General features: G+C 43.3%; 4 protein-coding genes across 4 annotated transcripts; 2 read left to right on the forward strand and 2 right to left on the reverse strand.

Annotated features, from left to right (window-relative positions):
* The first annotated feature begins 7,673 nt into the window (after positions 1–7,673).
* Positions 7,674–9,215, forward strand: LOC115692373 (protein NODULATION SIGNALING PATHWAY 2-like). The gene has a single exon (XM_030619212.2). The coding sequence runs from the start codon at positions 7,674–7,676 to the stop codon at positions 9,213–9,215; it is 1,542 nt and encodes a 513-aa protein (XP_030475072.2).
* Positions 9,216–15,014: 5,799 nt separating this feature from the next.
* Positions 15,015–17,965, reverse strand: LOC115692369 (gamma-interferon-responsive lysosomal thiol protein-like). Its single transcript, XM_056314931.1, has 5 exons — positions 17,685–17,965; positions 17,510–17,575; positions 17,181–17,378; positions 15,478–15,570; positions 15,015–15,393 (listed from the first exon to the last, which is right to left on the reverse strand). The coding sequence occupies exons 1-5, from the start codon at positions 17,946–17,948 to the stop codon at positions 15,268–15,270; spliced, it is 747 nt and encodes a 248-aa protein (XP_056170906.1). The 5' UTR covers positions 17,949–17,965; the 3' UTR covers positions 15,015–15,267.
* A 1,099-nt stretch (positions 17,966–19,064) lies between these two features.
* LOC115692712 (40S ribosomal protein S4-3) lies at positions 19,065–21,508 on the forward strand. Its single transcript, XM_030619665.2, has 5 exons — positions 19,065–19,222; positions 19,902–19,979; positions 20,084–20,264; positions 20,665–20,762; positions 20,893–21,508. The coding sequence occupies exons 1-5, from the start codon at positions 19,070–19,072 to the stop codon at positions 21,325–21,327; spliced, it is 945 nt and encodes a 314-aa protein (XP_030475525.2). The 5' UTR covers positions 19,065–19,069; the 3' UTR covers positions 21,328–21,508.
* Positions 21,509–21,703: 195 nt separating this feature from the next.
* Positions 21,704–24,959, reverse strand: LOC115692723 (ferritin-1, chloroplastic-like). Its single transcript, XM_030619676.2, has 8 exons — positions 24,566–24,959; positions 23,285–23,368; positions 23,139–23,199; positions 22,942–23,029; positions 22,745–22,806; positions 22,568–22,633; positions 22,342–22,405; positions 21,704–22,147 (listed from the first exon to the last, which is right to left on the reverse strand). The coding sequence occupies exons 1-8, from the start codon at positions 24,871–24,873 to the stop codon at positions 22,098–22,100; spliced, it is 783 nt and encodes a 260-aa protein (XP_030475536.1). The 5' UTR covers positions 24,874–24,959; the 3' UTR covers positions 21,704–22,097.
* Between the last annotated feature and the right edge of the window lie 203 nt (positions 24,960–25,162).

The raw sequence follows: 25,162 nt of genomic DNA on the forward strand, positions 1-25,162 counted from the left end.
GGAAGCTCGGGACAAGCAACTGGATTCTTTGATGTTATAACGATATCCAATGCAAGTAACTAGGCTGTCAAAGTTATTCAAGAGTGGGTTGCGATTTTTTATTTCGTCATACTGAACCCGCTAAAATTTACGAAGAAAGGGGACAAAAAGAGCCAGTGAACTTTATCCTGCTTATAATTGGTTCTGCTAGTACAAGAAGCAGCAGGAGTCAACATGTTCTTTACAATGCTTTCCAAATATCATAGCATTAAAAGTTTTCCAGTTTTAGCTTAGCCTTTTAGTTTTACAAGGGCAGCCAAGATCTCATCTATGCGTGGTCGGTCTGCTAGATCTGGAGAACTGTACTAATGAGCCAGTTGGAAAAGCTTTTCTATGTTTTTCTGCTGTTCCTTGGAAACATTCGAAGCTAGCAAAGGGTCCGAGATTTGGCACATCCAGGGGCTGCCTTGCAGAGGACAGCGCACCAAGATCGATTGCCGGACACTGAAGGGCAATGAAGCAAAGCAAAACAAACACAAGTTAACAGCGATAATGCTTGATTAAAAAACAAACAATGTACAGCCTACCTAAACTGAAGGAGAACTTTTCGACCAAAAAAAAAAAACTGAAGGAAAACTTCGACAAAAAAACAACTGAAGAGAACCGGTTGCACTCCGGCACATCCTACATATAGGTAGGTTACAAACACCACCCTCATAAACCCAAGTAGAACAAACGATACACTATTTTTTGCAAAACGAGACTAAACTGCAAATACAAGTGAAAGTTCCCAAGTCCATGCGCTTCCATTTCACCTAGACTTCGTCTCATCTGCCGCTGGGGAGAAAATGAACACACGAGAAGGAGAACGCTCAGCTCAGTTATATGCTAAACCCAAAATGCCATGGCGGAGGCGGATCTGAGCTCGGGATGCGACCGACGGGCCTCTTGGGAGCGAGCAAGAGGGAGGAGTGGCTCCTGGAGCAGAGAGCGAGCGAGCGTCGGATTTTTTCAAACGAGCGCCGGAGCGAGCGTCGGAGTAGGGGCGGCTTAACGTGCTTCGTCGGCGACGACGGGGAGCAAGGAACGCCGAAGCAGCAACAACGCCACGGAGCAAGGGCCGGAGCAACCAGGAACGCCGAAGCCGAGAGTGAAATTTGAGAGCGAAGTTACAAATTCAAAATAATTTGAAAGCAACGCCGAACGCGTTGGTTTTCTTCTGATAATGAGTAGGAAAGAACGAAAGAGAGGAGAGAGGAGAGAAAAGAGGTGAGGGGCTAGCCTGCAGGCCTAAGGAGAGAGAAATAAATTAATTTTTGTGCAAAAATTCCACCTCAGTTGAATGGGCCCCCACATACCCAGGTGGCGTTTCATGATTGGTCCGGGACCACGCTGACGTGGAGCTCCCGGACCACCTAATATTTTCTCGACTGACTGAACCATGTGATCCAAGTTGTCGTCACCGTTGTCGTCGCCTGGGCTGTGTCGTTCATCACCACACTCACATACCCATAGAAATAAGTGGACACGTGCGAGTGTGTGTAGCCAAATCAGGTCACAGGAGAGGTCGTGGCCTCTAATCTAAGGCTGCCCCATATGAGGAGTCGCATGAGGTTGGCATCGCCATTTTGCATGATGATCCTAACCTCTCTTGCCATCGCCGCCATGTGAGCGAGCCGTCAACCTTCAAACCTAAATGGTCGAGGGCAAGGAAAGAGAGACTAAGAATTATCAATTAGGCGCGACGATGAGAGAGGAGGGATGGTCGCATCGTGCAACGGTAGCCAAGTGTAGTAACGGCTCAAATGTCAAGCGCGGCGGGCGTGGTGGCTGTGTGGAAAGGGCAGCATAGAGGAATTTTTTTTGGATTTTAAGCGAATTCTATTAGAATTTAGGGGTATTTTGGTCATTTTACTCCAAAGGTTCCAATCCTTTTTATTAAGGGTAAAAGCTACCAAAAACCTAAAACTATGCCTACTGTGATATATTTACCTTGAACTTTTTTTGTGATATACAAAAAATCCTAAACTTGTATCTGTGTGACACATTTATCTTTTGTCAAAATTCTGTCAATGAAAACCGTTAAAAATCTGTTCACATGAACGCTAGAAAGTAAACAGTATTGACATGATGCCCACGTGGCTTAAGTGAAATAAAAACGACATTATTTTGGCTGAAAATCATCTAATGAAACTTAGACAAAGGGTAAATGTGTCATATAGGTATAAGTTTATGGTTTTTATGTCACAAGAAAAAATTTAGGGTAAATATGTCACAATAAACGTAATTTGGGATTTTTTTATATCACAAAAAAAGTTCGGTCACAATGAATATAATTTGAGATTTTTTGTAGCTTTTTCTCTCTTACACATCTAACATCCCCTCCCAATAAGAAAAGACTGGGAAAAGCTGTAGTCCAACGATTTATTTCACCTGCAAAATCCACCTAAAGGAATACATAGGTCAACATGTCAATGAGATAATTCTTATTTAATGACTAAGCCAGTTGCCATCCTGGCTTCAAAGCACAACAAGAACTTCATGAGATAATTAATATTTTATATTTATCTTTTGAGATGAAAATGACAGGAAGAATCGCAAAGACAAAACTAAAAACAATTGGCCAAGAAGGAGATGAACATCAGAAGACAAAAAAGATCCCATTTCGTGGCCTCCAAAGCAGGAGGAAAAATCACCAGAGCCGTCAAATGCTGCAAGCAGTTTTTTGATCAGCAGTAATTGGCATTTGCCGATCACGTAGCAGGAAAATATTCTTTGCCGCCGCTTACGACACCAGGAGGAGCCTAGTGCATGAGTTAGAAAAGAGACGTATTTGCTTCAAACTTACAGTATTTCATGCATATGCATGGTCCCGCGAAAACATCTCTATCAGATGAGTCTCGTTCTCTTTAACCACCAAGAAGTTCCAAATCAACATTCTTCAGGCTAATTTAATAATAGTCTTTCAAGTACTTAATCTTGTTTCGTTTGACTTACAGAAAAGTTAGTCTTCACTTTTTTTTTGGTTATTTTTATGTAAGGGTAGCTGAGACTTTTTTAGTGCCCAATTAATCTCCACGGATACAAGTTACCCATCCCATGCATACGTTGGGGTAACATTCCTATGGAATTTTGATGATTCCAAAACCATGTTTAGTACTAATGTATATTATGACTGAGTGCATATTGTAAATTTGGCTAAAAAATTATCAATGATTCCTTGTATCAGCAAGATGAGAAACTTTGCTTTGACAATTAGGGGTGCGCATGGAATGCATTCCGGAATAAAAATTCTGTTCCGGAATGCATTCCGGAATAGAATGGCGTTTGTTAAAAAATTTCGGAATGCGTTACTGGAGCGATTTTTGCATTACGGAATAAAAATGTGTTTGTTAAAAATACTTGATTCTAGAATGCATTCTTGATTCAGAATGCATTCTTGATTCGGAATGAGCTTTTGGCAAGAAAAGAGAAGCTACTTTTTGTAGGCTTGATTCGGAATGCATTCTCCTATTTTCTCACAATGATTTTTTCAGAAAATGCATAAAAATTGAAAATTTCTAGAAAAATTCATAAAAATTTCAGAAAAAAAAAAAAGTCAGATTTCGGGAAAATATGAAATTTGATGAATTTTTTTAAATAAAAAAATCAAAAATTTCAAAACTTCTGAATAGCTTAAAACACATGTGGCCAGCTTTGAGTGAAATTTAAATTCTTTGAGGTGCCCAAAAAAATCAAAAATTTCAAAACTTCACAAAATGGCTTAAAATACGCGTGGCCACCTACTTTGAGTGAAATTTAAATTTTTGAGGTGCCCAAAAAAATAAAAATTTTCAAAACTTCACAAAATAGCTTAAAATACTGTGGCCACCCACTTTGAGTGAAATTTAAATTTTTGAGGTGCCCAAAAAAATAAAAAATAATAAAAAATTTCAAAGCTTCACGGAATGGCTTAGAATATCGCAGCCACCCACTTTGAGTAAAATTTAAATTTTTGAGGTGCCCAAAAATAAAAAAAATAAAAAAATTCAAAACTTCACAAAATGGCTTAAAATATTTGTGGCCACCCACTTTGAGTGAAATTTAAATTTTTTTAGGTGCCCAAAAAAAATTAAAAAAAATCAAAAATTTCAAAACTTTATAGAATGGCTTATAATACATGTGGCTACCCACTTTGAGTAAAATTTAAATTTTTTAGGTGCAAAAAAAATCAACAAATTAAAAGCAGAGTTACATTCGAGAAATCAATTACGGAAGCGAGAATTAGTCATGTTTTACCAAATGATTTCTCCTCCAGGAAATCAATTTACGGCAAGAATTCGGAAATCAATTTACAGCAAGAATTTGATTTACGGAGCGAGAATGGTTACCATTCGCACCCTAGGAGAACAAGTACCAATGTGAGTGGTATCTTAAAGGTGGGAAGATCATTGGTCCTGACATCATGTGTCATTTGGTCAGTATAATCATTGAAGATCGTCAACCAGATCACGCACAATCTGCGCCAATGATAGTATGCATTGGATCGTGTGGTGATGCATTGGCTCTGATGTTTGTGAGATATGTAATGGAAGATACCGTTGATGGTACATAAATAGCCGTTAAAGAACTAGACTCCATCACTGGACAACCAAGAAAAAAATCAGAAAAGCAACCAATAGTTTTCTACTTTAGGATAGTTACAGCAGACTCCATTTTAGGAAATCTGTGACAATCGAGCGATTGTAGGATTAGTCCCGATTATATCTGAGGTCTCCAATGACTCTCAAACGGCTAGCTAGGCATCCTTGAAGGTCTCCAACGGATAGATTGATGACTTCAATATATAAGGAGCACCAAAGCTAAGAAGAGGGTTGGGCACGTTGAATATTGCAACTACAATCTAAGCTAGAAATTGTCTCTAATCTTGTTCTAAGTTTCTCTCTGTAATTTTAGCACTGTGATAGTTGATAGTTGAGTGTACAAGTGCAAGTGCAATGATTGTGTCTTGATAGTGTGATTTATCATGTGAAAGGAGCAACACTAGCCAGTTGTAACTTGCTTTACTGATTACTGATGTAATCCAACCGTTGTTAAGGTTGTTATGAGATAGTAGACATAGGCTTAGATATAAAGCTGAACCATGATATATTGTTGTGTGATTTACTTATCTCACTCTGTTTACTTACTAGCATCACACACATAAACTTACATCTGACACTATTTTGTGTGCTACAAAGGTTTTACAGTATCATCACACAACCTATTCAACCCCCACTTCTAGGTAGTATTGTTATCGAAAATGCACACTTTTATGCTCCTAGGGTAGTCTCGAGAGAATTTGAAAGTGTAGTAATTTGAACCAGGCTTGAATGAGGAGGGTAAACATGCTTACCACTTGAGCATACCCACGGGGTAAATATGCTCTTCATTTTTTGATACCTTTGGACCTGCTTCGAGCTGACTAGTCCCCTCACTTTGATTTGTCTCAAGTGGGAAGTCGATATCCCATTCCTCCCAATAATTCTTGGAGGGTGAAGAGTTTCCCCTAGACTCTGATCGATTCATCTTAGTTGCTTGATTTCCTGAAGTGAGAAGAGCTTTGACAGGAAAAATTATCCAAAAAGTGATAAACTTATTGTATAATTGTCAATTCTGTCATAAACCTTTTAATTTTGCTAATTGAGTCCTGAACCTTTTCACGTTTTGCCAATCAAGTAAATTCGGCCACTTTTGGCCGTAAATTGATGATGTGGGCAGCGGTCGTCTTACGCGGCACGACCTATGTTGATGTGGATATTTTTATAATAATATTTTAGTTTTTTAATTTTTTTTCCTTTCTTTTTCCTTTTTTTTTGTTTTTTTTACACCTATAGTCGGTGACCTCGCCGGCCACAGGCTAGGGCCAACGCCCTCGTCAGCTACAAGCAAGGGCGTCGGGCCCTCACCCAAATCCAAGCAAGGGCCATGAGCCCCTTACCTGTGGCTAGCGAGGCGTCGCGGCCCTCGCCAAATCCAGGCGAGGGCCACGAGCCCTTCGCTATGCTAGCCGGCAAGAGGTGTTAAAAAAAACAAACAAACAAAAGAAAAAAAAAAGAAAAATTATAAAAAAAATATTTACGTTAGTGCTGGTCGTGTCACGTAAGGTAGCCGGCGTTCACGTCATCTTGGTCGGATGAACTCAATTGGCAAAACGTGAATAGATTTAGGATTCAATAGGTAAAATTAAAATATTTTCGAATGAATTGGCAAAAGTACAATATGTTTACGACTTTTTTGACGATTTTCCAGCTTTCACAGCAAATCCAATAGCAAAGGAAGGCCTAGGGGAGCATCCCAGCTTTAGCAAAAAAGGCAAGGTCGCTCTCCCAGTTGACGAGAAAGCTGTTGTACCCAACAAGGAACAAAAAAGATTCATGGCGCTGAAAGAGACAAACAAAATAGAAAACACTAATCAAGATCAAAATCATGAGAAGAGAAAAAGAGGGATTTTCCTAACACACCATGTAAATAATACAGAGTGAGGATCTACCTAAGCCCCTTATATGCTCTTGGCTAATCTATTTTGAAACTATAATGTGTCTTGCCGTGGGCTTCGAATGTTCTGCCGAAGGAGCGGTGGACGGTGGTCAAGAATGGAGGGTGCAAGTGATGGCGGGAGAGAGAGAGACTTTTTGGTGGGATGTTTGGTAGATATGAGGTGCAAATCCGATCGTTAATTGGGTTGGGATTGTAGATGAGTCTTTGGAAGTAGGATAGTACCCCTCATTCCATACTTTACATCTTAGTAAGCAGGTAATCCATGAAGTCATCTAATCAAAGACCATAATTCCTTTAAAACAAACCCGGGTTGCCTTTTGTTAAATCTAAAACATAAAAACATTGTGATCCGGGTCGTAACTCGGCTTAATAAGTTTTTCACTTATGTGATGTACTTAGGGTACTTTTGTTCAGAAATTAATGTGGCAAAAAAGTTGTAATTGAGCGGATTTGGACAGGGATCAAAACCGCATAAACTTATTCAAGTTGGGTTAGAAACTGCCATCAAGAAACCCGCCTTTGAAATTCAACTAGGCTAATCGAGTCCTTGCTTTGGATAGAATTAATCCGTTTTTAATCCTACATATACCGGCAGAACCTGTCTGACCGCAAGATCATTAGCCATGCAAAACTAATATTTATTTTGTGGCCGCCTTTCAGCGTACTAGAATAACTATTTCACGAAGACGAGGATCTCTATGTTCACGTGGAGGTTGCACTACAAAAGAGGGTCCCACTTCGACTCTCTTTCCGCTCTTTGAAGAGTATAATATAAAGATTAATCTATGGCCCGAAAGAGACCCGGACGGTCTTAATTACCAGTTAAAAGATAATTACCTTGAAAAGACGTGGCCGACTATGGCCCCCTTAACAATTAAGTAATAAATAATACATAATAATTTCCATAAAAAATTAAATAATAGTTAATTAAACATATTGCGGTATTGTAATGAACGCTTCCGCAACGTAAGAACTTCCAAGAATCTTCCAAGAAAAGGAAGAAGAACCTAGCCGGGAAACTTGCCGGAACAAAACTCTAGCTTCCTCATCTTTATCTCTATTATTATATTGCATGAACAGCATGTATAAGTACCCTTGCCGTCTCATCGATCAAACTCCCCCCAAAAACCTTCAAAAAAAAAAGAAGAAAATTCCACGGTATCTTCAACAAGATGATGCCGTCAGAATTCCATAGAGTACCTTCATGGCCTTTCTTTGAGGTCGTGAACGATCCTGTTGGTGGTGTTATGGGGTCTTGTCCCAATTCGGATTTCTACATTGGAGGAGATGAATTTTGTTCACCCTTCACCAGTACAGAGGACTCCTCTCAGTCTCTATCCTCCTCTTACTTGCCCTCCGAGTTTTCGCCGAATCTCGGTGAGATTCATAGCTCCAAGATTAGCGAATTGGAGACTCTTGAAGCTATCCTGATGGAGATCGATGGGTTCGAGCCAATCTCAAGCTGCAATGATAAGGGATGGACCGCTAGCCCCAGTATCGGTAACGATGTCTCATCAGTCCAACCGACTTTAATCCTGCCATTCGAGGGAATGGAGGTCGATAATAAACTCGGCCTCCCTCATCTCCTTAAGGCATATGGAGAGGCCATGGAAAGCGAGCAGAGCAAGCTCCTCGATGTGATCTCCGGATGCATCAGCGAGAGAGCAAACCCACTTGGTAACGCGATGGATCGCCTTACCTTCTACATGTTGGACAGAAAACAAGACCTTAATTACATAAAACAAGAGGCTTTCAAGAACTTTAAGCCTGCATCAAATGCAATATACCAAATATCCCCCCATGGGAGATTTGCCCATTTTGCGGCAAATTCAACGATTCTCGAATCCATCCCCAAACACATCGAGGCCGTGCATGCCATAGACTTTGACATGGGAGATGCGTTCCAATGGTGGGCATTCATTGAATCCATGGCAATGGAGAGGAGACGTGTAGCTCTAAGGATAACTTCGATGAAATGGGATGATGAGGACAGTTTGATCGGATTTGAGGAGGCGAAGAGGAGGCTTCAAGAGCAAGCAAAGGCTCTTGGTGTGGAGTTGGTGGTGGAAGAGATGAGGATTGATGCGTTAGTGAGTGAGATGAACAGACTAAGCAAAAGAGGAGGTAATAATAATGGTATGAGATCACAATGGATGGTCTTCAATGTAATGCAGGGTCTTCCACACATGGGAAGGAGGAGAAGTGAGAGGCTAGTTGGCGAGTTCTTGAGATTGGCCAAAGAAGTGATTGCACATCCCGCGATCGGAGGCATAATAACTTCGGGCCAAGGAGAAACTAGCTGCGAATCGCGAAATTGCTCGGGTTTTGGCGAGTTCTTCGAAGAGAATATCAAGTATTACCATGCAATTTTGGAATCAATTGAGTCAGATTTCCCAAGCCAGCAGCTTGTAGAGGCAAGGCTAGCTGTGGAGTCTCTTTTTGTCTCACCCTTTGTTTCTTGTCTTGACTGGTTCCAAACTTGGGAAGAAATAAGGGAACGTTTGGATGTTCCGTTGGGGTCTTGTTGTGTGGATGGTTGGAGAATAAGCCAAGCAAGTCTGATGGAAGCCATGAGGTTGATCAGTGGGAAGAGGTCATATTCAGTGGCAATTGGAGAAAATGAGAACGAGATGGTGTTGGAATGGAAAGACTCCCACATGCCTCTGGTCAGATTTTCAGCTTGGGGGAATCTCTTTATGTTCAAAGCAATTGTATAGAATTTTACGTTCCAAATGCGTTCTTTTTCTTTTGGAACGCATCGAAGAGTGAGAGTAAATATTTGTGTATATGATTTGTTTTATCTGTGAAAGGAAATCTGAATTCAGTCTAATAATTGTTTCTATGATTCCATTCCATGGTAGAAAAATTAAAGGGACGATTTGATGATCATTGAATCCTATGCGTAGACTATGATTAATTCGTATAAGACGACGTGGCATCTCACCTTAGTTTTACATACTTTTAGCACTAGACTGGTTAAATCTTGACCTGGTTAAATATTTACCGTATTTAGAAGGAAAACTCAAACTTGGCATAATTAAAATGTGCATAATGTCTCCGTCAGTGTTCATCTGCTCATAGAAAATCAATAATTTGATAACCAGTTTCCCTTCATTCCCAACTCCTTGTGCAGGTTCGTTCTCTCTCTCTCTCTCTCTCTCTCTCTCTCTCTCTCTCTCTCTCTCTCTCTCTCTCTCTCTCTCTCTCTCTCTCTATGTTCGCAAAACTCCTCATGCCGATTGCCTCAATCCGAGGTCACGGCATCACGGGCTTGGAGCTGAAGGAGGCAATTAATGGTAATCAAGAGAGAGATTGGTAGGATGTTCGGTAGATATGTGATGCAAATCTGACCGTAATTGGGTGGAGATAGTAGATGAGTCTTTGGAAGTGAGACAGTTCCATACTTTACGACCTAATAAGCAGGGATCACCATGAACCCTAAAATCCGTGGAGTCATCTAATCAAAGACCCCAATTTCTTCAAGATAAACCAGGTTATATACATCGTTTTATTGAATCTAAAACATACGAACATTATGATAGTGATTGCTACATGGCTTGAGATGATTTTCACATATTGTGTGTGCTAGAATACTTCTATTCAAAATTTAACGCGGAAGAAGAGTAGTAATTGACCGGATCTCAACAGGAATCAAAATCCCATTTATGCTTATTTGAGCTGGGTTTGAAACTTCCATTGAAAACCCGACTTTAAAATTCAATTAGGCTTCTCGAGTTCACGCTTTGGATAGAATTCATCCAATTCAAGGCAGTCTCGCAGACATTCCCAACTTCACAGGGAGACGTAACTTCCAGATATACGGGTAGAAACTCTCTGATCTTAAGATTATTAGCCATGCAAAACTAATATTTCTTTTGTGGCGACGTCTGCTTGTGCTTTCAGCGTACTAGAATATGTGTTCCTCGGAGACGAGGATTTCTATGTACGTAGTGGTTTTACTACAAAAGAGGGTCCCGCTTCAACTTTCTTTCTCCTCTTTCAAGAATATAATAAAAGATCATTTTTAACCCTAATGTAATACGATGCACACGGATGATTGCAATTTGACGTTGACACCCATCGCATTCCTGTCCTTTTCTTGTTCAACTTGGGAATATTTCTGACTAATGGAAAGGTAATTATCAAGAAAAGACACGATAATGGCCCTTAACGATTAAGTAACCATTATTTAATCTTATTGTGTTATAGTAGTGAACGCTCACGCAACGTAACAACCTCCAAGAATCTGCCAAGAAAGGGAGAAGACCCCAGCAAGGACACTTGCTTGAATAAAACTCTTCAATACATAATCCTCATTTATGTATTGTATAGCATAAACCACAGACATAAATACCCTTGACGTCTCATCGATCAAACTCCCCCAAAACCTTCGGAAAATAATGCACAACATCCTCAACAAGATGGTGCTGTCAGAACTCTATAGAGTACCTTCATGGCCATTGTGTGAGGTCACGAACGATCCTGTTGGTCATGTTATGGGGTCTTGTCCCAATTCGGAATTCTACATTGGAGGACATGAATTTTCTGTTTGTAAGAAATGTGTTTGTAGGAAATGAAATCGGAATGTAGTCGGACTTTGAGGCGTGTAGTCACTCTCTTTTATGATCAATTTGCCCCACAAAGTTGCTATAGGTTACTGGCAAATTCCCTTCAAGATACAACAAAGTCACTGTGAAAATACTGGATAGCAATTCTAATAAATCTCCTAAAATTCTCTACGAAACAATTGAGAAAATGGTTGTCTTATTTTTCTCTTAAGGAAGACGAAAATGAAGGAATTTCTGTTCATCTTTTAATTGAACAGAATTGTCCAATATATATAAGCAAATAGAACACACATCTTAGTGTCTAACTGCCAATACAGACACACCCATTCATGCCCAAAAAGTTGCAAAATTCGGACATAACCATTCACGTGCAAAAATCGCCATTCGAACACAACCGTTCATGTCCGAAAAGTTGCAATTCGGACACAACTTTTCAAGCACGAAAACTGTCAATTTTGTACATAACTTTTCGTATTCTAAAATGGACAGTTTTGTCCGAACATACAAAACGTTCCAAAGGTTGTAAGAGAAGCAGAAAATAAAAATTCGAAATTAAATTATTAAAATTAATCGCCACTCTATTGCAAATAGTCACACTGCTTTAATAGAACAAAACAATTATTTTATAATAAAAAATTCAAAATTTAATAAATAAAAATAAAATAAAATAAAAATAGATTGTTGATTAAGGCTTATTTTGGTCCGCGGCGCACTTGCGTGCTAAAGTGCGTGTTAAAATCGCACACCCGCACGCAGGTATAGTGGGGTTTAGCACATTCACCCATTTTCTTCATTTATAATAAAGGATAATACCTTAACTTATAAATAGACCAAAACTTTCCTTTCTTTCTTATGTGGGACAAGGAAATAGCCTTTTTTGTTTGTTTTACAAACAAACACCAACATTTTCCTAATCCATCCCTAAACTTGGAGATCACCAATGATGTCGGTAATAAACTCGGCCTCCCCCATCTCCTTAAGGAATATGGAGTGGCCATGGAAAACGAGCAAAACGAGCACCTCGATGTGATCTCAGGATGCATCGAGAGAGCGAACTCGCTCGGCGACTCGATGGATTGCCTCACCTTCCACATGTTCGATATAAAACAAGACCTTCATTGCATAAAAGAAGAGACCTTCAAGAACCCGAAGCCAGCATCAAGTGCAATATATGAAATATCACCCCATGGGAGGTTCGCCTATTTCGCAGCAAATTCAACAATTCTCGATTGCGTGCCCGAATAGGTGGAGGCCGTGCATGTCATAGACTTCGACATGGGAGAAGCGATCCCATGGTCGGCATTGATCAAGTCCATGGCCATGGGGAGGAGATGTGTAGCTATACGGATAACTTCGATGAAATGGGACGATAAAGAGGGTTTGATCGAATTTGAGGAGGCGAAGAGGAGGCTTCAAGGACAAGCAAAGGTTCTTGGTGTGAAATTGGTGGTGGAAGAGAAGAGGATTGATGCGTTGCTGAGTGAGATGAATACAACACTCCATTTGTTTCGCGAAAAATATTTTTCAAGCAAATATTTTCCTTATTTTTCAGTGCTTGGATCACTTGGAAAAATGAGCCAACATAAAGCCTATATTTAAATTCATGAAAATCATTTTTTAAAAAAAATTGTAAATCATTTAAAAATATGACTAGATATTGGCATTTAGACCACAAACTTTGTGCTTGGATATGGAAACTCTTTCTCGGACCTTAGTAGCAGGCCCGAGTTGGGGTTGGTTTACTGGGGTCCACTAAGGGCAAGACCGGGTACATCAAGGCAAGGTCCAAGACCCTAGTGCCCATGCCCGGGAACTCGACGCATGGGCCCGGGTCCATCAAGCCCAAGCCCAGGACCCCCATATATACCCGTACTTGGGTTCCCTGCACCAGGGCCTGGATCCATCGAGGCCGAGCTCAAGACACCCGTATTTGTGCGCTAGTCCTCGACGCTTGGGCTCGGGTCCATCGAGGTCAGGCTTGGGACGTTGGTGCCCAGGATAAGGTCCTAAGCGCCTGAGCCCAAGTCCATCGTGGTTGGGCTCAAGTCTATTGAAGTCGAGCCCGAGACCCTGTTCTCGTGCTCAAGTCCCTAGCGCCCATGCCCAGGTCCTCGGTGCTCAGAAAATATGTCCATTGAGGTTAGGCCAAAGATCCCGGTGCTCGAGATCGGATCCATGAGACTTGAGCCTAGGCTCAGGTTCCTAAGTCCCCAGACTCGTGCTCGGGTTTTCGACGCTCACATCCCTAGTCAATTGAGGCCAAGCCCAAGTCCCCAGCACCCACAACCGGCTCGTAAGCACTTGAACCTGAGTCTATCAACGTCGAGCCCAGGACCTCGGTGCTCGTACCGAGGACTTTGGTTCTCGCGCCCAGGTTCATCAAGGTTGGGCCCGAGTCCCCGATGCCCTTGCTTGAGTTCCTAGCTCTCAAGCCTGGGTATATCGAGGTCAGGCTAGGGTCCCCAATATGCTAAAGTTCCCGACACTCGGGCCCAAGTCACGGTGCCGCACCTAGGTCCATCAATGTCGGCCCTAGGTCTATCGATGCTAAGCCCGAGTCCTTGACACCCGAGCTCGGGCTCGAGACCCTAGTACCCATGACCAGACTCGGGCACCCGGGACCTATGCCCCGCCTCTATGGACCACAGCTCGGGCTCAGGGACTTGGTCTCAGGCACTCGGGTTCTAAGCTAGCCTTAATAGACCTGAGCGTGAGCATTAGAGACATGGGCATCTGCATCGGGATCTCGTGCTTGGCCTCGATAGACCCAAGCACAAGTGTTGGGGTTCCGAGCTTAGGCGTGCAAGACCTGAGCATTGGCACCGAGGTCTTAGGCCCGGCCTCGATGGACCCAAGCACGGGCACCAGAATCCTGGTGACCCTAGTGCCCACGATCGCAGCCCCAGCCTCAATGGACTTGTGCTCTAGCGTCGGGGTCCCAGGCCTGACCTCGAAGGGCTCATGCTCGGGCGCCAGGGCCTTGGCCCGGCCTTGACGAACCCATGCTCAGGCGCTGGGGTCTGGAGCTCGGCCTAGATGGACCCGAGATCGGTAGCTCAAGAGCCAGGGATCCTGGCCCGGGACCCCGATACCTGTACCCGGTTCCCTAGCTGCCCATGCACTAGTCATGAGCGCCCGAATAATGTATATCTATTTGGAAAAATCAAATTAGATTTTCCTTACCAAATGACGAAAGATATTTTTTAGTTCATTTTCATCTCACACTCATTGATTTATGAAATTTGGAACCTACAACCTACTTTGCAACATTTGTCAGCAAAACGCCAGTACTTTTACTTAAAATACATGTATATACGTGGTTTAAGTAAACCTTCCGACTTTGGCGTGTTAATCGAACATACAAAAATGCTTGTTCTTTTAAAACAAACAAGTAATATACGTATAGAACACATGGCATATTATACGCGAGCAAACCTACTTTAATGTTTAAATTGTTTCATATCTTTTCATTAGCGTATTCAGGATGTAACATGTTAATTATCACTTTATTTTTCGAAGCACTTCAGGATATCATGGTCCAAAGTTCTTTTGATAGTACGGAAGAGTAACAAAATTTCAATTATTAGATATGATTATCTTTACATAACTTTGTAATCCAAATGCTACTATTCTAATATGCAAGCTCTTTCAGTCGTAGCACCATCGATGTAAAGTCATGAAAACATCATTTTCAATTATGATTATAAGAACGCCAAAGTTTTTCCACGTACTTTTACGAAAAAATGGCGACATAAAATCTAGGAGTGTGTTATCCCGTTGATGCTAAATGGTATGCTTTATCCTTTAGATGAGGCTAATTACATCTTCCAAATCCATGTATTCGAAAAAATAGATCCGAGACGTGGTTTCGCCTAGTCATACTTCAAAATCGAGCAATCTCAATCTCGAAAGTAATTCCAAGCAACATAAAAATCGATAGCCAGACTATACGCAAACCAGATGACATGACCATGCTCTAACAAAAATATTTGGCGACCTAAACTCGATTAACCAGTAGCCAATAGATTTGTTTAGCTGAACATGCATATGCATTTTACTTAGAAACATACCACAAACTATTAGTTAACCACACATGGTTTTATTCTTCCACTCCTAGTTGATTTGGTCTACGTGGACCACAAACAGGGAAGGACTAAATCAACAGACAGTATATCATATACTGTGCTTAAAGGATCTGGCGTTATCTTGCTTCGTCGGCACCACGGACAGCGGAATTCGCTCCTCGACGAGCTGAGTTGCAAGCGAGGGGTTTTGCCGGGCCGCCCTTGTAAGCCTTGCACACATGGTGAATGAAATTCAAGAAGTCCTGCAACCACAACGTATCAGATCCAAGCGAGAGAGAGAGAGAGAGAGAGAGAGAGAGAGAGAGAGAGGGTATTAGGATACGAACATCGTAGAGCGGTTGGTTGTTCACAGCAACCCACGGGGTGTACTCGTGAGGTGGGATAAGCTGATCGGTCTCGGTTTTGTATCGTAGTTCAAGCTGCAACAGACAAGTTTATTAGGGCAAAAGTACACCACAAGTGCCATAACTTATGTACGGCGATCACTTCGGTGCCATAACTTTTTTTCGGATCACTTTGGTGTCAAGTTGGAGCAAAAGAAATCACTTTAGTGCCAATTTGGCCGGAAATCCGACGTGGCATTTTTATTAATTTTTTACTCCGATGTGGCTCACATGGAGAATTATAGAGTCAGGCAGTGTACGATCGGCATTTTTAATTTTAAATAATTTTTTTTAGCGTGTACAGTCAGCATTTTTAATTTTAAATATTTTTTTTTCCTTTTTTTTTCTTCTTTCCTTTTTCTTTTCTTTTCTTTTTTTTTCTTTTCTCCCCTCGCCGGGTGGTTGCCGGTGGCCGCCGCCACCAGCGAAGCCGGAAAGGGCTGGGCGAAGGGCGGCCTTGCCCATGGCTGCGAGGGGCGGCGACCCTCGCCGGCGACGAGGGCGAGGCCGGCCCTTGCGAGCCCGGGCGAGGCCGGCCCTCGCCAGCCCCGGGGCGAGGCCGCCCCTCGCCGGCCTAGGCGAGGGCGCCCTCGCTCGGCGCGCCGGTGAGGGTCGCCCTCGCAGATCCGGCGAGGGCGACCCTCGTCGGCGTCGGCGAGGGGAAGCCCTCGCCTAGGCGGGCGAGGTCGCCCTCGCCCCGGAATCCGGCGAGGGCGACCCCTTGACCCAGGCGAGCTTCGCCTTCGACGCCGCGAGGGTCGCCCTCGCTAGATCCGACGCGGCGGCCCTCGCGGCGTCGGGTGAGGGCAGCCTCGTCTGGGCAGCGAGGAGGCCGGCACTGCTCGCTTCGCGGCGAGGTCGGCCGCCCCTCGCCGGCCATGGGCAAGGCCGCCCTCGCCCTAGCCCTTCCGGCTTCGCCGGTGGCCGGCCGGCCACTGGCAACCGGCCGGCGAGGAGAGAAAAAAAAAAGAAAAGAAAAGAAAAATGAAAGAAAAAAAAAGGAAAAACTATTTAAAATTAAAAATGCTGATTGTTTACGCTAAAAAAATTATTTAAAATTAAAAATGTTGATCGTATACCTGACTTCGCCTCATGAGCCACGTCGGCGTAAAAAATTAATAAAAAATGCCACGTCTGATTTCGGCTAAATTGGCACTAAAGTGATCTCTTTGCTCCGACTTGGCACCAAAGTGATCCGAAAAAAGTTATGGCACCAAAGTGATCGCCATACACAAGTTATGGCACTTGTAGTGTACTTTTGCCAGTTTATTAGTTTAGATCACAGGACACAGGCGCATCACAATAATTACTGAGGTGATGATTCTAGGAGAAATAGTTGTAGTCACAGCTTAATTCGACGCAGGAGAGACATTCAAAACGTCGTCGTGCAAAATGAGAAACAAATTTCAAAGTGCCAAGCAAATCTAAGCAGGAGAGTGTGGGTTCTGAAACTGACCACACTATTCTCTTCCAATTCCTAGACTCAGAGCAGGTTAAAACAGAGGATTGGTGAGAGGGCGGCAAATCCATTAAAACAAGCATGGTTCGTCGAGCTACGACACGTTTCTTCATGTATGGATCGCGAAACAGTGGTGGAATATGCTGCGAGCAAGCATCGGCTTACGATTACGAAATTGTGGTTTTACCTCTCTTCCACGTCCGCTGGTGTAGCACTTGTAAATGTCTGCTTCCTCCAATTTCTGCTCTTCAGCACAAGACTCCCAGACTTTTAAGGCTGCAACGTTTGAGGACTTTTCCTGATACACAGCAGAGACCTTCCCCGATTGCAGCCCGCCCTTGGAGATATTACGCTCCACGCAGCGAATGAAATTGAAATGCCGTTTCTGAACCGAGTACAGTACATTAAGAGAAATAATTTAGTCAATTCGAACCAAAAGCATGAAATCTTTTGGCACATCGTGTATTTAGATTGAAAATATAGATAAGGGCCAAAGCAACCCGAAGCCACTCTTACCTGATCAGACCAGACATCGATGGCACAAGCTTGAATGGTGTTGAGGTAGCATTCATCTTCACCATGCTGAAACAGAATTCAGAGGACTCATAACGGGTAGTAGCCAAATCATCGGGCGAGAGAACTTATTGACACGAAGAAGAAGGAAATTTGAGTTTTGATTTTGAAACTACACCTGGCATATGAACGCTCCGGTGCGATTGTCGATTCGAGCATTGCCCCAAGGGACCATTCTGAGGTTGATGATGTTTATGAGATCGGTCTCGAAGGTTTTCACGAGGTAGTCGGCTATGAAATCTGCGCTGCCGGGGCATAGGCTTTCGTAGTAGACGGACAAGTTCACCTTATCATCATCAGAAGACAACGAAGGAGATGGGGAGATGAGGAAGAGGAACAGAGTCACAAGGGCGAAGGGGAATAATCTGCCACCAGAAGCCATTTTTGTGCTTGCCTTGTTAATTGCCAAGCGCAAATGCGACTTGCATGACGGCCAATTTATACGCGCTAATCCGCCAGGACATACATCCGTTCACGTCACTCTAAAACGATCGCCTTTTCTGACTAGCTCGTAAGTGAGATTACAATCTTCATGTTCATTAAATTCTCGACCGATGAATCCGATGTCACCGAGCACATGACCGAGGTTCATGTTCCATTTGCAGCAGGTGAATGAAATGTGACCAGACACTACACGCAGGGTCGCATCCAAATCGAATTAAACCCATGGAAAGGACCAAATCGACGCGTACAAACGCAAGATCAATCTCGATTAGGTTCGGTTCTGATGCTTAAAACTTCACTGGCCGGATACAAAACCATCTCAAAACAGCTAAAAAGTTGACTCGGCAGGCTAAATCTGAAGATGTATCGCCAATGCATTAATTTGCAGAGTGCGGCCATAAACGTTTAAGTGTCATCATCCCAACCTCAATGAATGAAGTCAACTGAATGCATCTCTCCCTTGTAGAAGTAAAGAGATGGAAAGTGGTGGCCCTGGTGCAGTTGCAATTGCATCAGCTTGAGGATTCTCTTTCTTATAACCCGTTTCAATAAGCCTAGCATTGGCAAGGACTATTCACGAATTCGCCGACGTTACATTTACGTCGACTAGATATAAAAAGAAATCATGTACTCATAATCGAGGACAACAATGATCTCGATTTTCGAATGTCTCCAAAATAAAAAAAAAGCACATACTTTTATTTGAGGGACAAAAATGTGGCTATCTTTTCCGTTCAATTGATCCTACATGGCAGCTGACGGTGCATTCAGATAATTACTTGGTGTGCATGAGATTAGAGGTGATCGGACCGGTGCCCTTGGGAACCGCCCAGAATCAGCGGGTCCGGTCCAGTCCAGTCCGGGCGGTTGCACACCCCCTCTATGAGATGTTTCGACGGCCCCCTTGTTTGGGGCAAAGGAGAGAGGAGACACGTTTCCACGGATCCATCCTCGGTTCAAAGCCCATGATGGCGATTCTTTGGGCCGATCCAGTTGGGCCTTCCACGTGGGCCTGTTGAGGCCCGTAAAGCCCAAGCTGCACGAGGAGATAGAATAAAAATGGATCTTAGGGTTTCTACAGAAGCCTCTCATTCCTCCTTTCCATCCACCGTCCCTCTCGCTCAAAGCGGCCGACGCGAGGACTACTTCAGGGAGGACTGGTGGGGAACGCTCCGCCACCGTTTCCGTCTGAGCCGAAGAGCAACCAAAATGGTCAGCAACCCTTCTCTTCGGATCTTCTTTCTCGTTTCTGGGTACCCATCGGCTTAATGTTTTCGTTCCCCCCCCACCTCCCCGCGATGTCTGGCCCCTGTCTCTGCGACCTCCTTGAATGGTTTTGGCTGCGGTAGTGCTTAGTAGATTGGAGTTCTTGCATGGCGTGTTGACACCCTTTAATGCGAAAGGTTGGATGCCTTTTTGGGGGGAGGTGGTTTTGCAAGTAGTTGCGATTGCTGGAAGATTTTGCGTGACGGTGGTGGTGATGAGCTCTCGAGCTCGCGGCTCTGTTCGTGGCCGGTGGAGTGTTTAGACAGGATGGGGGCTCTGTAGATGCCTGACGTTTCCGTATGAACGAGAATCAGTGACACCCGTCTCATTCTGGAGTGATTGATGGGCGCTCTGTTTTTCTTTGGTTGGGCTTTGTTAAGTTGGTTTCCTATGGATGTGTTTGTGCTGACAGGTAAACCAAAGATTAGTTGAATGTGAGTTTTGGTTGAAATGATCTGAGCCCTGAAGGCCCAGAAAGTTTGTGAAATATTTTGGGATAGGGGAATTTGTTCAGATGCGAAGTCGGGCACATTATATTTTTTATCTTTTCCCGCTATTAATTCAAGGAAGTTTGTTTTTTTTCCCGTGTTTTTATCATCAATTCTAATGTTCTTTGCACATACAGGCGCGTGGATTGAAGAAGCATTTAAAGAGGCTCAATGCTCCCAAGCATTGGATGCTTGACAAGCTAGGTGGTGCATTTGTAAGTGACCCCATCAAATCCCCTTTTCTCTTTCAGATGAATCGTTGCTTTACCTTTTCGGAGTCTTTCCTTTCTGCATTCTAATGTCATCTCTGGATGTGCAGGCGCCTAAGCCATCCTCTGGACCCCACAAATCCAGGGAATGTTTGCCTTTGATCCTCATTCTGCGTAACAGGCTGAAATATGCTCTTACGTACCGTGAGGTCATAGCCATCCTGATGCAGCGCCATGTTCTCGTTGACAACAAAGTCAGGACAGATAAGACTTACCCTGCTGGTTTCATGGGTATGTCGATGCCTCGCTTTTCCTTTCTGAGACCTCCGTGCTCTTTTCTGGTTTCAACCATTCCACTGGAAGCATTGGATGATATCCGGGGAGCATTTTGTGTACTATGTTTGTCTTTTGGTCTGCAAGATTGTTGTTTCGATTGCTGATATATGTTTTATCGTTTACAGTAAACTGTAGAGTGAATTGTTTCTTTCTGGCAGCTATGTGAGAACATCAGCACCCAAGATATTTGCCAATATTGTATTACTTAATAGGATAATTCATTTGTCATAAGTTGCCAGTCCCATGTTTTTTAGGAGGATATTCTTGGTTGCAGATGACTGTTGTGAATTGCAATTTGTGTCATTCGGTTATTTACTATATATATGTTAACGTTGTCCAATATCTCACTTATCAGATGTGGTCTCAATTCCCAAGACAAATGAGAATTTCCGTCTCCTCTATGACACTAAGGGCCGATTCCGACTCCACAGCATTAGGGACGATGAGGCAAAGGTTGGTTTCCCATCTCTTTCTGTGGGCTATGTTGGTTGCATTAAATCTACTTAATGCCTGGAGATCGTGTTAAATTTTCTTATGTAGTTTCCATTCACTGTTCTTATTTTACGGAATATGTTCATTGCAGTTCAAGCTTTGCAAAGTTCGTTCAGTCCAGTTTGGGCAGAAAGGCATCCCATACCTCAACACCTATGATGGCCGTACTATCCGCTACCCAGACCCTCTGATCAAGGCTAACGATACCATCAAACTTGACCTTGAGTCCAACAAGATCACTGAGTTCATCAAATTCGATGTCGGGAATGTCGTCATGGTTACTGGAGGAAGGAACAGGGGACGTGTTGGAGTTATCAAGAACCGTGAAAAGCATAAGGGAACTTTTGAGACCATTCACATCCAAGATGCGCAGGGCCACGAGTTTGCTACTCGCCTGGGCAATGTGTTCATCATTGGAAAGGGAACAAAGCCTTGGGTCTCCCTTCCTAAGGGAAAAGGTATCAAGCTGTCCATCATTGAGGAGGCACGGAAAAGGCTTGCAGCTCAAGCATCCGCGACCGCGTGAGTTTACTTTTGATGCATGTGTTGGATTAGCAGAGACTAGCTGTTCGTTATTTAGCTACAAGACGATTTTGGGAAGTGGGCATTTTGTTTTTTGTTCCAGTGCAATTCTGACTAATTTTTCTCTTCCGAGTTAGATTTTCCTGTCAAATTTTATGGGCAATTTGAGGTCATAGTATCTGTTACTGTGTGTTTCTTTCCATGCTTGATTTCTGTTCGTGTTTGACGTATCCTGAAGATTAAGGAGTTATTCTCGTGTAGAAGTGGAAAAGGCTTACAGGGATTGTAATTATGGTGCACTGATGATCTCCGTTGAATCTATGCACAATTTTATCTTTTTTGAGCCGTATTCAAATCAGTAAAACAAGGAACTTCCGCTATAGCTTTCGACATTCCTTTGTATAAGTCAAAAAGTAGAGAAGTTCTGTGCAAGAAAAGTAAAACGCAGAGATGCAGAAAAGAGGGTAAGTCGCAGCACAGTCCAGCAGACCAGCCTCGATTCATTTTATTGAGGGTATGGAAAGGGAAGATGACATGTTGGTAAGCAGCCTCCAATGACTTTAAGTTCTACCCACAGACTTTCAATTCACTAAACGAAATAGAACGAGGAAACGGCAGCTTGTTTGGTGAGCAGCTGAACGATCAACAAACACAAGCTCTTGAAAGAGTATCTGAACTATCTACAAACACAAGCTCTTGAAAGCTTTCTCCTGATGATGATTTGTTCAATCTTAGAACAGGAAAAGATTCTAATTGAGCCCCCTGGTTGTGAGATTACGCCGCCTCGCCTTCATGGAGTAGCATCTGATCGAAATGCCAAACACCTGGGAGTCATCAAAATGGCCCGAGTTAGAACTCAATATTAAGACGGCGAGACAGGAATGCATGTAAGGTCCTATTGTGAAGCCTATTGTCTGATTTGTTAAAGGCTTGAACTTGAAGCAGACGGGTGATGGCATTTTTATTCCAATATGGAATACGAAAGAAATTAGATTGTCTTTCGGTTTCGGATTCGTACCATGGCCTTTTCCAACCATTCTCAGCTGCGTGACAAAATCCGCCATCTTCTTGATTGCTTCAACCTAATGGACATGCCAGAACAGATTAGGACTAGTAGATTCTTTGAAATAACAACAATCAAATCTTTGAGAGTGCAGGAGAGTTTGAAATCAGCGAGCAGATGCAATCGTCCTCCTGATAATCAAAAGGTATGTTCGAGAAAGCAAGCAAGATCTCTAGTTAACCTGCTCATACAAGAACTCGCTTTCTATGAAATCGGCGAGCTGCGGGTCATTGTTTTGTTCCGCGACCTGTAAATATACAGGAGAAAATCATCCAATAACACTTTTCATTCACTTGGAAAAGAAAATACAAGAATAGATAGAGTAGGCACAGGAAGTTTTTAAGAGTATTATTATTACCCCGTGCAGGCTCAGGAGCTTCTGATTTGTTAACTTCTCCAGAGATAACGCTAGTTCCATTGCTGAATCAGTGAATCACGTCAGAAGAAGATGTGAAAGAACCGATTCAATGACATCGATTTCGCAAGAAAGAAACTGCACTTGATTGACAACTTCAAAGCAACAAAGGAAGTCGGAGAAATTAGCAAAAAGCTTACAGTAAAGGGCATCCCCTTTCTCGGCATGATCGAACTCCGAAGGCGGCATCAAGATGGAGTGCAGTTTTACTTTCCCCCCACGTTTGTTCTATGTATTAACAGAAACAAAAGCATATAGAATCATCGGCAATTATCGCGCCTACAGCTACATGAATCAAGACCAAAATGAAGCCAATTCCATTTTCTTTCTATCTAACCTGATACTCCATCAACTTCTCAGCGTGCTCTCTTTCCTCTTCACTCGACTCCTTATAAAATCTTCGATAATCCAAAGACATTGAAACGAGATTTAGTATCAAAACAATCAGAACGGCATTGAAATGAATCTTTTCGATTGGCTTACTTGGCAAGGCCCTTGAGAGCAATGTTGTCCCGGTCAAAATATGCGTACATGGCGTGGTAAACGTATGACACAGCGTATTCCACACTAGTCACAAGACCAAGAACAAAAACATAATGATTCAAACGACGAAAATGGTCGTGTTATGCTTAATCCATTCTTTTGAAAAGCTTAAGCTATCCGAAAAGATGAGCCTCCAAATGGATCTATAGGATATATATTGACATCCACAACTACATCACACAGACAATCAGTGGCATAATAGCACACGGAGTGAAAGACGGAACAAAAATAAGGAGCACCAACGTTAAAACTAAGGAAAAAATTGTCCAAAAAGTCCTAAACCTATTACATTTTTATCAATTCAGTCCTAAACCTTTTAAGTTTGCCAATTGAGTCCTAAAGCTTTTCACTTCTTGTCAATTGAGTCTTTCCGGCCAATTTTGGCTGTCCGGAGTTAACATGGACGCCAGTCAATGCTAACGTGGCAAATTTTTCTGAATTTTTTTTCCTTTTCTTTTTTTTTTTCTGGCCTTCTTCCATCTGGCCGGTCCGACGGCCGATGAGGTCGAATCGGCCAGAGGCAAGCGCCGGCGAGGTCGACCTCACCGACCTCTGGTGAAGCGTGCCCCCGCCGGCCCTTGGTTAGGCAAGGTCAAACCTCGCCCGACCTCGCCGTCTCGACCTAGGCGACGGCGAGGTCGGCCTCGCCAGATCTGAGCAAGGTCGAGCCTCGCCCAGCCAAGGCGAGGCCGACCTTGCCGTCGCATGGGTTGTGACGGCGAGGTCGGCCTCGTCTTTGTTGGGCGAGGTTCGACCTCACCCAGCTACTGGCCGGCGAGGTCGACCTCGCCGGCCCTCAACTCTGACCGGTCGCCGGACAAGCCAGAGGGAAGAAGGCCAGAAAAAAAAAATAAAAAAAAATATTAAAAAGTTCGAAAAGAATATTTAAAAAATATTAAAATTTGCCATGTGAGTGGTATTCAGCTGGCGTCCACGCCAGCTTCAGGCAATCAAAATTGATCGAATGGACTCAATTGACAAGAAGTGAAAAGATTTAAGACTCAATTGATAAATTTGATAAGTTTAGGACTGAATTGATAAAAGTGATATAGATTTATGATTTTTTGAACAATTTTCCCTAAAAACTAAGTGATATATACGCTCTGATATCGGGTTACACAAACCATTCTTCCAAACATGCATGTATGAATATGTTTCTTAGCTCAGAGTTTGTCACAAGCAAAGGAAGGAAGAGGAAATCCATTAATATGCCCTTCTTACTTGATCTGCTCGTTGATCGCGGCTTCGCAGTCCTCGGAATAGTATTGACGAGCGAGGGAGAGCTGAGGCGAGATTGGGACCGCAAGATCGTCTCTCTTGACCTCTTGGAAAGGCTGGAAGACGACGCCCGTGAGCGCCGGGCCATCGGCTTCGGCAGAGGCCCGCACCCTTGCCGCACGGACGTTCTTCGGTCTCGAACTAGACAGCGGGGATCTCAAAGAAGGTGCAAACGAGCTCGCCATGGACACGGGCCAATGCTTATCGCGTGGCGATCGAGAGAAAGCGGAAACAAGGCTCAACGACATCATCTCCGGTCTCTAGAGAGAGGGAAGGGATACACCGAACCAGATCGAGAAAGAATTGGAGATCGGAATCGAGAAGGCGCGACTGCAGTTGCACAACGCGACTTTGCCTTTGACAATTTTTATAGGCCAGATGGAAAGAAGCACGGGGAGGCCGAAGAGTTCCAGATGGGTGGGGGATCGTGGGAGGCCGTCGGATCAGATCCACGTGGCGAGGACCGGTGGATGAAGTGGGGTGGGGCGTGTGGCCGCCTCACGACGACCCAGTGAGAAACCAGGATCTGGATAAGATATC

The sequence above is a fragment of the Syzygium oleosum genome, unplaced genomic scaffold (genome assembly GCF_021117445.2).
Source record: "Syzygium oleosum isolate NSW1041296 unplaced genomic scaffold, Sole_v2.1 Sole_v2.09, whole genome shotgun sequence".
Classification (NCBI taxonomy): Eukaryota; Viridiplantae; Streptophyta; class Magnoliopsida; order Myrtales; family Myrtaceae; genus Syzygium; species Syzygium oleosum.

Coding starts and splice junctions, on each gene's coding strand:
- LOC115692723 (XM_030619676.2), bottom strand. CDS start 24,873: ATGATGTCGTTGAGCCTTGTTTCCGCTTTCTCTCGATCGCCACGCGAT. Junction 23,030..23,138: donor AGAAGTTGATGGAGTATCAG/GTTAGATAGAAA, acceptor GTTAATACATAG/AACAAACGTGGGGGGAAAGT. Junction 22,406..22,567: donor GCGAGTTCTTGTATGAGCAG/GTTAACTAGAGA, acceptor CATGTCCATTAG/GTTGAAGCAATCAAGAAGAT.
- LOC115692712 (XM_030619665.2), top strand. CDS start 19,070: ATGGATCTTAGGGTTTCTACAGAAGCCTCTCATTCCTCCTTTCCATCC. Junction 19,223..19,901: donor GCCGAAGAGCAACCAAAATG/GTCAGCAACCCT, acceptor TTGCACATACAG/GCGCGTGGATTGAAGAAGCA. Junction 20,763..20,892: donor TTAGGGACGATGAGGCAAAG/GTTGGTTTCCCA, acceptor TGTTCATTGCAG/TTCAAGCTTTGCAAAGTTCG.
- LOC115692373 (XM_030619212.2), top strand. CDS start 7,674: ATGCCGTCAGAATTCCATAGAGTACCTTCATGGCCTTTCTTTGAGGTC.
- LOC115692369 (XM_056314931.1), bottom strand. CDS start 17,948: ATGGCTTCTGGTGGCAGATTATTCCCCTTCGCCCTTGTGACTCTGTTC. Junction 17,576..17,684: donor CCGGAGCGTTCATATGCCAG/GTGTAGTTTCAA, acceptor ATTCTGTTTCAG/CATGGTGAAGATGAATGCTA. Junction 17,379..17,509: donor TCGATGTCTGGTCTGATCAG/GTAAGAGTGGCT, acceptor TACTCGGTTCAG/AAACGGCATTTCAATTTCAT.